Source organism: Anabrus simplex, chromosome 6 (genome assembly GCF_040414725.1).
Source record: "Anabrus simplex isolate iqAnaSimp1 chromosome 6, ASM4041472v1, whole genome shotgun sequence".
NCBI lineage: Eukaryota > Metazoa > Arthropoda > Insecta > Orthoptera > Tettigoniidae > Anabrus > Anabrus simplex.
In genome coordinates, this window is record NC_090270.1 from 266,937,186 (window position 1) to 266,954,422 (window position 17,237).

The following is a 17,237-nucleotide window of genomic DNA, read 5'->3' on the forward strand; positions in this document are numbered from 1 at the left end:
CTTTTTAAAATTTTTATTCAATGGCCCACATACTAATTTCCTCTTCCTGCTGAAACCTTCCTTCACCATTGCAATCCTTTCCTTAATTTCCATTGTACATTGTACAGAACATACTTTCACTGATCATACTTCCCAAATACTTCAGGGTCTCTACTTGCTCTATATCCTCTCCTTCTATCTTTATCCAACTATACTACTTCTTCCTTTGACATCATTCTTTTGCTCTTTTTTCTGTCTTTTCATTTCATATTCTTTTAGATTAATGTTAAATCCAGTCATTTTTTCCAACTCTTGTTCACTTTTTACCAACACAACCATGTCATCTGCAAATATTATACATTCCACATTACTTACGACTACATGTTAAAATGAAAATAGCCATGAATAAAGATATAAATATGAAGCAGTATTTTGAGATCAAATTATCTTTGTTGCAAAATATGACTGCTTTGAAATAAAGACAACCTTCTGTATTGTGACAGGTCTGCAAGTACAGGGACTGGAAGTGGACCGCTCTTGGTGGGAGTCGCCCTATTCTCCTCCCACCTTCATCCCATTGCATTATGCTGACGAGGACGATGTGGTCTGCTCGCCCCAAACTGCTCTGCTCTTCTGTTACTTCAACAACAGGCCTGCCTTCTTGAACTACGTGGCCTCATTCACAGGAAAATGTGTGGTGGTGATTGGTCCAGACGAGGGGTCAGGCAGGCATACGGACCCCCAACCATTTGACTCCCAGCTGCACGACATGGGTTGGACCGTACAGAGTGCGACAAAGATTCAGAACACAGTGGACTACATTGTCATTTATAGGCCACAGTCATTACCACACTGATCTTGAAGTCACGTCTGGTATGAGACAAACATTCTCGTAATGGTTTTCTTCATGTATTATACCACACTTATTTAGTAAAGAAGTAAGCTGTAAGACAGTGGTCACAAAATATCACAAATTAATTATATATTATGAAATATTAACCACTCGACACAAAATGAAGGCTAAAGGTATTGATCTTTCGTTGTAGTGAGTGAGAACATAAATATGCACTGTGAACACCATCTCTACCATCAGTGTTTACAACAACGAGAAGAAAGGCATGAAAAACTGTTTTGTATTAGACCTATATTAGATTAATCTGTAATCACTGTAGGAGTTACCTCATTAGTAGCCACTGTTAGTTGTGCATTAAGGTTGGTATCTGCTAAGCAGGTTCTTCTTCATGATTTTAAAGTATTCATTTTTGAAAAAGAAAAAGATAAGGGAAAAATATTGCTCACAAATACAGGTGGTCCCAAACACACTTGTGATCCTGGTAGCAAATGACCTAAAAAATAGGTATTTAGAGGGTTCAATATTTTTAGAATATCTAAACCAATAGTCTTTACAACTTACTTTTTACAAGGTACAGTATTTTGTAGGTGAGCCACTTCCCATATAAGTCTAGTTGTATTGGTACATTTGCTATGTCTATAGCAAATGGATCTGCAAATTGCACAAAATCATTTTCCACTTGTTTGAAACTAGCAAATCATCTAACTTAAAATTCTGCAACTAAACTTTCCAAGATGTTGGCGTATTTATTTATTCTTGGTTCAGAAACATCTGTGAAAAGGATTTAGTAGTTTTCTTTTAGTTGCACTTTTAACCTTCTGTCATTATGGATAAAAATTTCACTGCATCGTACATGTGAGCTATGCTGATCATGTCTTTGAAGTTGAAGTGATTTTGACTCTTGCGCATGTCCTTACAATGAATTATTGAGAAATTCATGCCACCATGCCGTCAGGTCACAAATAGCCGATGCTCTGCATCACAAGCCCTATGTTATAAAGAAGGCAGTAATCGGAGGATTGACACACTTACAAGTGGTAAATCTCATACCTGGTTCCGTATTGACTTAACAATTTTTGATAAAATTCTTTAGAAGAATTTATTTGTAGTGGTTCACCTGTTCAATACAATGTTCATACAAGCCACTTAAAACTAAATGGTATGTACACTCATAAAACAAGAACATGTTTCAATCCTTTTTTTTTGGGGGGGGGGGGTAATTTTCAGCTAGTATATATAAAAAATGAAGACACCTTAAAATTCCCAAAATGAAATGTGTGGACAATGAAACATGATTAATGGAAAGGTTAAGTGTTGACGTATTAAAAGCCTTTCTTTTTTTTTTTTTTTTTTACAAAACATCATGCATTAAAATTCTAATGTGAGAAACATTAAGAATCCTGTAACTTTCTTATTTTTCAACCAAAATTCATGGTCCTTTTACTAAAAACCTGTTCATTCTCTGTAGTTTCCACTAATAAATTCAAAATCAATCCGTCACCAATATACTATGGACAGGAGAAAGAAGTTACTTTATGAGCAGTGTCCTTATTGTTCTGAACAACACTGTATGTTTAAGAGAGCTCCTTTACTCGCTGCATGAATAATGTCTAAATTCTGATTAATAGAAGAAAATGAATTACTGTATTCGCTCATATGTCTGGCCAATGAGGACAATTTTTGTGTTATATGTTCTTTTTATCGTACAAATGCAAATAAACATAGACGTTTTTTAACAAGTTTGACTCAAAACCAAAAACAATTCCCTGGTATGTTAAAGTCAAGAAAGATCTCAAAGAAGTGGGCCTATGACCAGAAGACACGCCCAAATGAGACCTTTTCTGAACAAGCATTGTGACTTTTGGGACTTTCCAAGATGAGAAGTGGACAACTGATGCAAATTGGACAAAAGAAATGCTGTGTTCGACACAGCGATTTAACGAAAACCTACTGGATCATATGAAAATTGAATAAACATCAGAATGTACAGGGAGAATAATTTAAGAGTTCAGACTTCTGCTCACATGCCATGGGAATTCCCGAGCGAGCGCCATATGGCTTGTGTTAATACTGGCGAGATAAGAAGTGTTCACTGCCAGCGCACAGCTGTTTAGCATTCTGTCCCTCAGTTCACTAGAAACTATTGGACTTTTAAGGTGTGTTGTATATTATCATGATGGCTAAATACATCATAGAGCAAAGAATATTTTTGGTCGAGTGTTATTTGCACAAGAAGAAAAAACCAGTTAAAAGGTGCCTTCGAAAATTCCGTAGACAATTTCCTGGTGCGACAGTACCATCAAAATGTTACGTACATCAGCTCGTTTACAGGTGGCATAGTACTGGTTCCGTAAGCAATAAGAAAAACAAGCGAAGGAGAACAGCTCTCACATGAAAAATGTTAGAAGATATACAGGCATGACTCCAGGTCAGTCCACATGAGTCGATAGGAGAGTAGCTCAGAAAAGTGGTACTTCACCTTCTTCAGCACATAATGCAACATTTACGATCTTATCGGACTCATTCAGTCCATAACATACTGCCTACAGATTTCAATGCAAGAATACGATTTTGCAATTGGCTAATGAATAGTGTCCATGACGGTATTGTGGATCCGAACTTTCTTTTTATGAGCGACGAAACCTGGTTTCATTTGAATGAATATGTCCATTCACAGAACAATAGAATCTGGGATACAGACAACTCGCATATTTTACAGCCGAGACCTCTGCACGATGTGAAGGTGGGTGTGTGGTGCGCTATCAGTGCCCGACGAGTTATCGGTCCAATATTTTTTCAGAACACAATTACTTCTGACCATTATATTCACAACATTCTGGAACCATTTTTTGCTGAACTGACTGAAGAAGAGAAAAGGTACGCCTATTTCCAGCAGGATAGTGTAACAGCCCATATGGCGTGTAGCTCTATGCGACAGTTACGGGAAGTGTTCGATGATGATCAGATCATCAGTAAAGGCTTATGGCCCCCTCGTTCGCCTGATTTAAGCACATGTGATTTTTATCTATGGGGAAATCTTAAAAGAAAAGTTTACAGGAATAATCCTCAAATTGCAGAAGAATTAAAAATTGAAATTAGGAATATTTTGCGTTCTATCGGTGTCCATGAACTACAAATCTCATTACAAGATGTGAAGCTTGCATTGCTGCTGAAGGAGATCAATTTCAGCATTGTCTATAAATACTGGTGAGTTTAGTTTAATTTCCTAGTTGATTTATTTATTTATTTATTTATTTAGTACTGGTGAGTTCAGTTTAATTTCCTAGTTGATTTATTTGTTTATTCAATTACTTATTCATTTACTTATTTGTCCAGAGCATCTATGTAGCCAGTGAGTTCAGTTTCGTTTAGTTTCTATAGGCGTAATCATGCCGCTTCTTTGAGCCGACTATGCCTGCTTGTCATTGCGGGCACTGCGCTCACTGTCTCCGCTTCCCAGCGCGCCTATTCCTCGGCACTCCGCTCTGAACTTTTAAATTAATCACCCTGTATAATGAAACTTATCGTGGTCCCCAGTTGGCTCATTAGTGAAGAATAATAATACATACATACATCATTATAGACCGTTATGCCTTTCAGCATTCAATCTGCAAGCTTCTGTGAATTTACTAAATGTCGTCGTAATCCTCTATTTGCAACTAGTGCTGGGGTGTCATTTAGTTCTATACCCCTTATCTTAAAATAGTTAGAAACTGAGTCTAACCATCGTTGTCTTGGTCTCCCTCTACTTCTCTTACCCTCCATACCAGAGTCCATTATTCTCCTACGCAACCTATCCTCCTCCATTCGCCTCACATGACCCCACCACCTAAGATGGTTTATGTGTACAGTTTCATCCATCAAGTTCATTCCTAACTTAGCCTTTATCTCCTCATTCTGAGTATCATCCTGCCATTGTTCCCACCTGGATGTACCAGCAATCATTCTCACAACGTTCATGTCTGTTACTTCTAACTTATGAATAATATATCCTAAGGCCACCCAGCTTTCGTTCCCGTAAAGCAAAATTGGTCTGAAAACAGACTGATATACAGATAGTTTCCTCCGGGAGCTGACTCCCTTCTTACAGAATACTGTTGATCGCAAATTTGAGCTCACTGTATTAGCTTTACTGCAACTTGATTCAATCTCACTTACTATATTACCAGCCTGGGAGAACACACATCCTAAATACTTGAAATTATCTACTTGTTCCAGCTTTCTATCATCAATCTGACATTCAATTCTCTTGGATTCCTTACCTACTGACATCAATTTAGTTTTGGAAAGGCTAATTTTCATACCATACTTATTGCACCTATTTTCAAGTTCCAAGATATTAGACTGCAAGCTCCCGGCACAATCTGACATTAAGATGAAGTCATCAGCATAGGCCCGACTGCTTACTACATTTCCACCTAAGTGAATCTCTCCCTGCCAGTTTCTTTCAGCAGATGATCCATGTAAACTATGAACAACAAAGGTGAAAGATTACAGTCTTGTCTAACCACTGTAAGTACCCTGAAACAACAACTCATTTTACAATCAATCCTCACTGCTGCCCAATTGTCAATGTAAATGCCTTTGTTTGATTTTAATAATCTATACTTAATTTCGTAGTCCCCCAGTATGGCAAACATTTTTTTCCCTTGGGACCCTGTCATATGCTTTCTCTATATCTACAAAACATAAACACACTTGTCTTTTCCTCACGTAGCATCTTTCAATTACCTGGGACATACTGAATATCTGACCTTGACAGCCGCCCTGTGGTTTGAAACCACACTGGTTTTCATTCAACTTCCTCTCAATCATTGACTGCACCCTCTCTTCCAAGATGCCAATGAATACTTTGCCTGGTATACTAACCAATGAGATACCTCGATAGTTGTTGCAATCCTTCCTGTTAGCTTGCTTATAGATAGGTGCAATTACTGCTTTTGTCCAGTCTGAAGGTACCTTATCAACACTCCATGCTAAAACATTATTCTGTGAAAACATTTCATCCCTGCCTTCCCACTATACTTCACCATTTCAGGTCTAATTTGATCTATTCCTGCTGCTTTGTGACAATGGAATTTATTTACCATTGTTTCCACTTCCTCAAGCGTAATTTCACCATCATTTTCCTCCTCCCATGAGATCCATTGTTCGCCACACCACCATGAAGATTTCCTTTTACGTTGAGAAGATTTTCAAGATATTCCTTCCACCTGTTCAGCGATTCCCTGGGATCTATTATGAATTCACCTGAATTACCCAAAACACTATTCATTTCCTTTTTCCCTCCCTTCCTAAGATTCTTTATTACAGTCTAGAAAGGTCTCCCTGTTGCTCGACCTAGACTTTCCAGGTTATTACCAAAATCTTTCCATGACTTCTTTTTGGATTCAACAACTATTTGTTTTGCTCTATTTCTTTCATCTACGTACAATTCCCTGTTTGGATCAGCTCTTGTTTGGAGCTGTTTCTGATAAGCCTTCTTTTTACGTTCACAAGCTGCTCTCATTTCATCGTTCCACCACGATGTTCACTTTTTCCCATCTTTACACACAGCTGTTCCTAGGCATTCCCTTGCTGTTTATATTACAGCATCCCTGTATGCCACCCATTCTCTTTATATATCCTGAACCTGCTTACTGTCCAGTGTTTGGAACTTCTCACTAATCATATCCATGTACTTCAGTCTAACTTCCAGGTCCTGGTTCTATTCTTATTCGTTTGCAGACAGATTTCACTTTCTCTATCCTAGGACTAGAGATATTTCGTTCTCTACAGATCAGACAGTGGTCCGTATCATCGAAAAATCCCCGAAAAACCCATATGTTCCTAACAGATTTCCTCAATTTGAAGTCGGTTAAGATGTAGTCTATTATGGATCTGGTACCCCTACCCTCCCATGTGCAGTGGTGAATAGCTTTATGCTTGAAGAATGTATTTGTAACTGCTAAACCCATACTAGCACAGAAGTCCAGTAAACACTTCTCATTCCTATTAGCTTCCATATCTTCCCCACATTTACCAATCACCCTTTCGTATCCTTCAGTTCTATTTCCAACTCTCACATTGAAATCTCCCATTAGCACTATCCTATCCTTGCTGTTGATCCTAACTACAATGTCACTCAATGCTTCATAAAACTTGTCAATTTCATCCTCCTCTGGACCCTCACATGGTGAATACACTGAGACAATTCTCGTCCTAATTCCTCCAACTGCCAAATCTACCCACATCATTCGCTCATAATTAAAAAATAAAATAATGTCCGACTCCTTGGCTGAATGGTCAGTGTTGAGGCCTTCGGTTCAGAGGGTTCTGGGTTCGATTCCCGGCCGGGTCGGGGATATTATTGCATGATTAATTCTTCTGGCTTGGGGACTGGTTGTTTGTGTCTGTTCCAACATTCATCATCATCATCATCATCATCATCATCAATGTCCCACTCCAGTCGCCCAGGTGTGGTTAACAAGCCTCCTCCACTCCTTTCTGTCCTTCCACTTTTCCTGCTCCATTACTTCTGCCACATCCAATCCAGCTTCTCTAATGTCCTTCCAAATCTGATCAATCCACCGTCTTCTTGGTCTTCCAACTGGTCTCTTTCCCTTAACTTCTCTTTCCAATTCCGTTCTTGCTACCTGTTCCTTACCCATTCTTTTTAGATGTCCGAACCATCTCAGTCCTGCTTTTTGTATGTTCTGTACTAACGGTTCTATATTTAGCTCTTCTCTGATTTTAATAATTTAATTCTATCTCTCCTTGTCTTTTTAACTGATGTTCTTAAAAATTTCATTTCTACTGCTTGGATCTTACTATCTTGTCTCCTATTAGTTACCAGCGTTTCTAGTCTGTATGTTACAATTGGTATGAAATACTGTTTATATAATGTTAATTTCGTTCTCTTGGGTACTTTGTCATCCCATAAAAGCTCTCTGACTTGATGATAAAATGTTGTACCTTTACTTAGTCTCCTCTTCATATCCATACAACACACTACACTACCAACCACCACAGAAACACTCAATAGTTAGTACATCCCTCCATATAGGGTTGGCGTCAGGCTGAGCATCCAGCCATAAAACAGGGCCAAATCCACAAGTGCGACACAGTTCGCACCCGCGACCCCACACGTAGTGGGAAAGGTGGTAGAAGAATAATTTAAAAAATAATAATAATAATGATAATAAACATTTTGGCTGCACAACATTCATATGCCATTTCACCACCTCTAAGTATCACTGGACTGAATTAGGATCAAAACTGTCATCTTGCACTCAGAAAACCAGAGTTCTACTATGTGAGCAAGGCTAAACACAACAAGAAGTCAGTGTCGGAAGAGACAGCACTGTAGTAACTTTCTTCTATTGCTCCTTCCTACATTGACCTGCCATTGTGTTTATCCTAATACTATGTTCCTATATCTCTCTTATTTAGTGGTTCTGCGCAACTGCAAAATTCTTAGAACAAAATTCTTTATGGAAACATCATGCTGATAAACTTAAAAGATAAAAATATGGAACAGAATAGAAAGCCACTTCTAGTTAGTTCAGGTGACTTACCAGTCAAGAACGCAAGGATGAATCTTGCTCCACTGTTGAGTTGTAAGAGTATAGAGCTCAGCTCTTGGCCACTGACTTTGAATGAGGTCTTCTCAGAGCAGGAGTCTGCATATGGTCTTGGTTATTTTTAATGATACACCATTGTGATGTGAATCAAAACTACATGCATATTACCAATTATCACACAGCCTTCTACACATTCTACAACATTATCTACACTTCCAATAGCCATAACATTCAGAGAAGTTATCTACAAATACGTAATGAAGTAGCTGATGAAAGGCAATGGAACACTGCAGTTATTTCCTGTCTTGAATTTCCTGTCTTCGGCCCTGCTGTTCTTGTCAATAAACTTTTATCACCGAGTCATATAAAATGAGACAATTTTTTGTGTATTAAATTAGGCAAAGCACGTACTAGCCATTAAATAGATGAATGATTATCAAATCATGCAACTAAAAAGATTTTCATTTTCAGCCAGCAGACACCTGGTGATAAATAATCATACTGATCCAACATGCATTTCGTTGAGATCACTTGTATTGGTGCTCTGTTACTAGGGAATAAATGAAGATATAAGGAAAGATTTTGTATTCAAGTTACTGAAGAGAAAGGAACATGATAGAAAATGTTTCAATTACTTCCACATGCGCAAAGAGAGTTTTGATAACTCTTGGACCTTGAATTATGCACCAGACTGCAGCAATCTATTCCCCCTAAAGATAGACTGGCTGTAACATTAACACAAGAAGTTATGACAATAATTCACTATTTATTACATAAAAGTAAGAACTGTACAGGTGTCTTTCATTGTTAAACACTAATAGACATCAATAACAAGATGGATGAAATTTCTGAGTTCTGGTCTTCTAAAATATCTGGAAGCCAATAGAAGATGAGACAACAGATGACATCACTTCACCTTGATTGCACAACACAAACTGCATGAACATTTGGATGGTGTTATGCATCACTTGACCAAGTGCAAAAATTGATAATTTTTATTATTATTGCTCCATTTGGTAGCTTTATGTGTAAACTTTATAATTTACTGTTTGGACTTTTGTTCTCAACATGGTTCTGCGGGAAATTAATTTTGATCAAACACCAACTCCTCAATCATTAAAATTTTGCATCAAGGACTAACTGCCATTTCTGAGATTGAATTATGCATCAAAATTACAGGCATTTGTGAACGAGGTCTGTAGATGAATATGATCAATATAACACATGATATGGCATTTGACAGAATAGAACTTGTACTAAAATGGGCAAAAGAATTTGTTGGAAAGTAACATTCTACATTGTACTGAATTTTTAAAGTCAAATCAAACCACGAAATGACAATTTTGTTGGTTCTTAAGTGATGCAAAACAAAAGAACTAAAGGTACCACAGTAAAACATCAAGTGACCAAGTGTCATTATCTAAGATTATGATAATATATTTTAAATATCACTAATGTTAATACATTAACAAGACAATTCATGTTTTTTATTGCATTTTGGTATATGACACTTTATCTTTCACAGGAAATATGAATTAATACAAAGGATTTTGTGTTTGTGTAAATATCTTTGAATCTATTTTTGGTGCTTGGCCAAGTGAGGCATAATACCACTGAATTGACAGCGCAAGAGCTCTGGACCGTCACTGAGCATGAGCAAGGACAATGAGTAACTAAACTATTACTAGTGTACACTGACACATAATAACCTGTGTTTTATTTCTGCAAGCAACAGCTCCATCATCAAAGAAATAGAAGAAGCAACATTTTAGTTGCTGTGATTACAAAGTTGTCAGTGCACGTCCTACCATCCATTTTGGTGTATTCTACAGTATATTGGCAAATAAACAGTAGCTCAATCAAGCAACTATTTAATCGCTAGTGCATGCTAGGTTATTATTTATTTATACTTCCCATAATTGTGGCCTGCCTACTATGGCAAAGTATACAAATTCATATTTGTATGTCTATTACAAAAGATTAAAAGATATTCTAAATAATTCAGTGCATGTGTAAAACTTGTGAAAACTGTTTCAAAATGGAATTTTAAAAGTGGCATTCAGCTAAGGGGGGAATATTAAATAAACTGATCCCTTAATAGCCAAAATAACTAGATCTAAACAAACAGATTTTGGTACTGTTACTGAGTTTAAGAAGTTAGCAACAGATCGTGGGTTTGTCGTCTGAGTGCCTGTTAACAGTCCAATTACTCAATATTATAAATGCGGTAAAGTTCTTTGAAATATTGAATTGTAGGCTTATAAATCACAAATGAATACATTCCAATGAGAATAGTCTCGGTCTCCGGCATAGTCAATGGTGGTTTCACAGTAAGTCAGTCATTACCCAGCAGAAGTCTTCATATACAGCTTTTACAATATTAAAGAGCAGAATGTGCTTCTTATGTACTGCTTGTCCTGGATAAGTGTACCCATCCAAAGAGCACGGGATTTGGATTTAACATGCTCAACAACATGCAGAAAAACGATCTACAAAACGTTTGAGAGGAAAGGCTGTTTTTGATGCACATCTCATGAATAATGTTCTGAATGAAATTTCGGTTCAAATCAAGTATATGACTAAATCTTCAAGCATATCTGATTCATCTTCAAAGAGAACACAAACTCAAATGTACCAGTTTTCCATGTCTTAACAGTATCATGTAAAGTCTCCCCCAGATGTACTGTATGTTAATTGACAGAAAATGTCTCTTTTACCTCACAAACATTCTCTATATGGATCCTGGAAGTAATCAATACTGATCTGCATTTAGGGCAGTCGCCCAGGTGGAAGATTCCCTATCTGTTGCTTTCCTAGCCTTTTCCGAAATGATTTCAAAGAAATTGGAAATTTATTGAACATCTCCCTTGGTAAGTTATTCCAATCCCTAACTCCCCTTCCTATAAATGAATATTTGCCCCAGTTTGTCCTCTTGAATTCCAACTTTATCTTCATATTGTGATCTTTCCTACTTTTATAGACGCCATTCAAACCTATTCGTCTACTAATGTCATTCCACGCCATCTCTCTGCTGACAGCTCGGAACATACCACTTAGTCGAGCAGCTCTTCTTCTTTCTCTCAATTCTTCCCAACCCAAACATTGCAACATTTTTGTAACGCTACTCTTTTGTCGGAAATCACCCAGAACAAATCGAGCTGCTTTTCTTTGGATTTTTTCCAGTTCTTGAATCAGGTAATCCTGGTGAGGGTCCCATACACTGGAACCATACTCTAGTTGGGGTCTTACCAGAGACTTATATGCACTCTCCTTTACATCCTTACTACAACCCCTAAACACCCTCATAACCATGTGCAGAGATCGGTACCCTTTATTTACAATCCCATTTATGTGATTACCCCAGTGAAGATCTTTCCTTATATTAACACCTAGATACTTACAATGATCCCCAAAAGGAACTTTCACCCCATCAATGCAGTAATTAAAACTGAGAGGACTTTTCCTATTTGTGAAACTCACAACCTGACTTTTAGCCCCGTTTATCAACATACCATTGCCTGCTGTCCATCTCACAATATTTTCGAGGTCACGTTGCAGTTGCTCACAATCTTTTAACTTATTTATCACTCTATAGAGAATAACATCATCCGCAAAAAGCCTTACCTCCAATTCCACTCCTTTACTCATATCATTTATATATACAAGAAAACATAAAGGTCCGATAACACTGCCCTGAGGAACTCCCCTCTCAACTATTACAGGGTCAGACAAAGCTTCACCTACTCTAACTCTCTGAGATCTACCTGTGCACTTGCCCACTCCATTCTTTCTGCATATTCTTAAACATAAAATATTTGCCATGATATGAGGCACTGTAGTAGAGATGTCTAACTGAACTCAGTAGATGGAGTGCGAGTCATTGTGCTCTCCCCTGAACTCCTGTTGTTATCTCTAACAGTGTCATAAAATAAAATTGTACTGCTAGCTTAAAGAAAGACTATTGATTTCAAAAGAGCAATAATTTTTATAAATCATAACTTTAAATAATTTATGAATATAAAAACAAAAAACAGTAAATTGAAATCAGAAACTTATGTATTGAAACTGTCAATAAGTGAGGATTTGCTTTTTGCTTTCCTGGCCAGAAAAATTTTGTCTGTGAGGAAAAATGTAGGAAAATGTCCAAATTAAATCTGCCTGAAACATATTTTCATGGGTCATTTTTAGTTTACCCAGAAATTAATCATCTAAATTTCATTAACTGAGGTCATTCACACAAGCCAGCACAAGACATGGTATTTTCATTATCCACTATTAATCTGTGTTGATATTATTAAAATACTGAACAATATGGTGATGATTGTTATTTTTTAAACAGGCTAAACAACACAGATCCTGGTAGCATCTAGGATCTGTGAGATGTACAGCAGACCACAGTATGATGGGAAACAGGTGGAGTAGTCAGGTTCTAAGTCTCACCAAGAGGAAAAGTCCTCTCAGTTTTAATTACTGTGTTGATGGGGTGATAGATAGTACCTCATGAGGATCATTGTAAGTACCTGGGTGTTAAGATAATGAATGATCTTCACTGGGGTAATCACATTAACGAGGTTGGATCTTCACTGGGGTAATCACATTAACAAGGTTGTGATCTTCATTGGGGTAATCACATTAATGAGCTTGTAGGTTACAGATATCTTCCATGATTATAAAGGTATTTTCAGCTTGTAGCAAGGATGTAAAGGAGAGGGCATATTAAGTCTCTGGTAAGACCCCAATTAGAGTATCATATCAAGTAATCTTCAACTGAAAGATTCAAGAATGTTATTTTAATTTAAACTGTATGAAGCAGCTGAAGATGTCTCCTAGGAGTGGAAACATGTACTGCATGTTTTTAGAAATATAATGAATCGCTAAGTGATTAAAAATGGTATTGATTGGGTGGAAATCCTCAAATCTCTATATATTCTGAAAAGAGTAGTGTTACAAAAATGTTGCAAACTTTGGACTGGGAACATTTTGAAGTAAGGAGACGAGCTGCTCGACTAAGCGGTATGTTCCAAGCTGTCAGTGGAGAGATGGCGTGGAATGTTATTAGTATACGAATGAGCTCGAGTGGAGCTTTTAAAAGTAGAAAAACTCATAATATGAAGATAAAGTTGGAATTCAAGAGGACAAATTGGAGCAAATATTCATTTATAGGATGAGGAATAAGGGATTGGAATAATTTATCACAGAAAATTTTCAATATTTTTCCAAGTTCTTTGAAAATATTTAAGATAGGGAATCTGCTACCTGGGCGATAGTCATAAATGCAGATTATGGATGACTGATTTGATTGACTGATGAGGTCATCAGTCCTTGAGCTTGCTTTTAAAATCTATTCAATCAGGCTAAAATAAAATGAAGTGAAACTATTGTTGAAAGTGGCAGAGGGCCCAATGAACACAAGATTCCTGTACTAATTAAAACATGAGGTTAAACAGATATAATAATAATATTAAGTGAGAAAGTGCCTTCTAGTGGTTACAGACATGAGAACCTATCGTAATGAGCATCATTTTCAAACAGACACGTATTCAGCACTACTCTTCACCCCTCTCCTACCACTGTGTTCCAAACAGCTAAGTGCACAGCTACTGCCAGGATCTGTACAACTTATAGCAAGACTACTATGACATTTTTACCATGTGCAGAATATGAAGTTGACTATGCTCCCACAAAATCATAGTTCAGGTACTTAGAAAACAGCATTCTATTTTTGTGACAGCCAGCTGCAGTTGTCATAGACTTACAAAATCTTAAATACAGTATATACAAATAGTTAATTAAAATACTGCAAGTAATATTTCAAGTAAACTACTGTTTAATGTACATTGTCTATTTATTTCTACATAAAATACAGTCTTACAAAAATAAGTTTAATACTTTGTTTAGTGTGCTAGCAACACAGTTCTGACACTTATTGCACAAAATGCAGGACCATATGACAGGATCTCCCACTTAAGCCAATATATAACTGTATGTACTCTTATGAGGAAAAAAGTTATAAAGTTTCTTACTGCTCCACCACATGAAGAAAAGAGTCATGTTTAAGAGCTAAAATTACTTTCAAGTGCAGAGTAAAAATTCTACTCACACCAGACTGAAACTTCCAGATACACGTTAGGTGCAGTTCTGTATGTTTCAACAGAGCAAACATAATTCAAAATCAAGGTGATGAGAAGTGGTTCAAATTAAGAATACACACGCATTTCGCTTCTGTTAGTTTTCTTGCCTGAACATTAATGTTTTGGAAAGTATGACATGATACTGATTGAGCAAAGGAATCTTCCATTGAGAGCAATTATGAAATATGTCTTGATATGTGATATTATTTGAAGTAAATTCTTTTCAGTTTCAACTCAGTCAATTTATAAGAGTTAGTTACTTCAGTCAAAACTAATTTATGGAATAAATAAATTTAGAAACTACCTGAAAAAGAAAATATATGATAGAATTATATCTGGAAAAGAAACATCTTAATCTATATGGTACAGTATATAAAATAAAAGTTTTGTCTGTACACTGCTCAGAATTTAAAAAGAATGGTATTTCTGTATCAGTCGTGTCCACAGTAACAAGGAAATGCACTTTTAAAATTTCCATCATCTCTGTCTGTCTGTACGTGTATCACGAGAAAATGGCCGAAGAGAATTTCATGAAAATCGGTATGCTCATTTTGGGAATAAAGCACTACAATCTAGGCTATAAATAATTTTATTCACATGAGTGAAATGGTAGTTTAGGGGAAGGTCTAAAATTTAATTCTCAAATATTTATGTTATTTAGTCGTTCTGTCGATAAATACAACATAATTAACATTACATAGAATTAAATTTCTTATACAATTTTCCCATACCGGCTATGATAACAGAAATATTCATGATTTTAGATTTTTGTTGCTAAGTCCATATCAACACCAAACCACAAGAAAATAAGTGTACAGAATTTAATGAAAATCAGTACATAAAGGCTGGGAATAAGCTGCTACAAACTAGGCTATACATCATTTTATTCACACTGGATAGTTTAGGGGAAGGGGCATAAAATGTTATAAATACCTACACTATGTGATCAAAAGTATCCAGACAGCCCCAAAAACATTAGTTTTTCATCTTAGGTGCATTGTGCTGCCATCTACTGTCAGGTACTCCATAGCAGCGACCTCAGTAGTCATTAGACATCATGAGAGAGCAGAATGGGGTGCTCCGCGGAACTCACAGACTTCGAACGTGGTCAGGTGATTGGGTGTCACTTGTGTCAGAAGTCTGTACGCGAGATTTTCACACTCCTAAACATCCCTAGATCCACTGTTTCTGGTGTGATAGTGAAGTGGAAACGTGAAGGGACATGTACAGCACAAAAGCGTACAGGCCGACCTCTTCTGTTGACTGACAGAGACCGCCAACAGTTGAAGAAGGTCATAAAATGTAATAGGCAGGCATCTATCCAGACCATCACACAGGAATTCCAAACTGCATCAGGATCCACTCCAAGTACTGTGACAGTTCGGTGGGAGGTGAGAAAACTTGGATTTCATGGTCGAGCGGCTGCCCATAAGCCACACATCATGCAGGTCAATGCCAAACGACGCTTCGCTTGGTGTAAGGAGCGTAAACGTTGGACGATTGAACAGTGGAAAAACGTTATGTGGAATGACAAATCATGGTACACAACGTGGCAATCCGATAGCAGGGTGTGGGTATGGTGAATGCCTGGTGAGCGTCATCTGCCAGCGTGTGTAGTGCCAACAGTAAAATTTGGAGGCGGTGGTGTTATGGTGTCGTCATGCTTTTCATGGAGGGGGCTTGCACCCCTTGTTGTTTTGCATGACACTATCACAGCACAGGCCTACAATGATGTTTTAAGCACCTTTTTGCTTCCCACTGTTGAAGAGCACTTCGGGGATGGCGATTGCATCTTTGAACACGATCGAGCACCTGTTCATAATGCACAGCCTGTGGCGAAGTGGTTACACGACAATAACATCTCTGTCATGGACTGGCCTACACAGAGTCCAGACCTGAATCATAGAACACCTTTGGGATGTTTTGGAATGCTGACTTTGTGCCAGGCCTCACCGACCAACATCGCTACTTCTCCTCAGTGCAGCGCTCTGTGAAGAATGGGCTGCCATTCCCCAAGCAACCTTCCGGTACCTGATTGAACGTATGCCTGCGAGAGTGGAAGCTGTCATCAAGGCTAAGGGTGAGCCAACACCATAATGAATTCCAGCATTACCGATGGAGGGCACCACGAACTTGTATGTCATGTTCAGCCAGGTGTCCAGATACTTTTGATCACATAGTGTATGTTATTGGTCCGATAGAAAAGTATTACATAACAAAAGTCATAGGGAATACAAGTTCCGATCATTTATGTCTTGCACAGTTTTACCATACCAACTATGATAACAGAATTCATGAATTTAGACTTTTGTTGCTTAGTCCATGTCAATGCCGAGCATTACTAACATGGAAATGTTGTTTAATCGTGTTAACTGGCGATGGTTTTTGTCATGATTGTCTTAAGGCGTAAAACTGCGTGGTCATTGGTCAATATCGACAAGAAAAATAATATAAAAGATGAGAAAAAATCGTAAAGGAACAATCGTTTGAAAAATAAGAAAGGAAGGACTCCCTTTACATTAGATGCCCTAATATCACAGATTCGAAAGAAAACTGAATGTGAAGGCCTACCATATCGATAGCTCACAAAACTGATCAACAATAACATTACATTGACCAATGTTGCAATGAGATTTCTCTCTTCTGCTGCCACTCATCTCTCATAGATGGGATTACTGCTGAGTCCCAAGTAAAACAGCACGCCTGAATATT

The 17,237-nt window shown here is 37.4% G+C and overlaps 1 protein-coding gene across 1 annotated transcript in view; it reads left to right on the forward strand.

The window, feature by feature from the left end:
• LOC136876430 (uncharacterized) overlaps positions 1–2,544 on the forward strand; it is a 39,465-nt gene extending 36,921 nt beyond the window's left edge. Inside the window, exon 3 of the mRNA XM_067150402.2 lies at positions 483–2,544. Within this exon, the coding sequence (XP_067006503.1) occupies positions 483–835 (353 nt within the window). The 3' untranslated portion in view covers positions 836–2,544. The remainder of the gene's footprint in view (positions 1–482) is intronic.
• Positions 2,545–17,237: the final 14,693 nt, after the last annotated feature.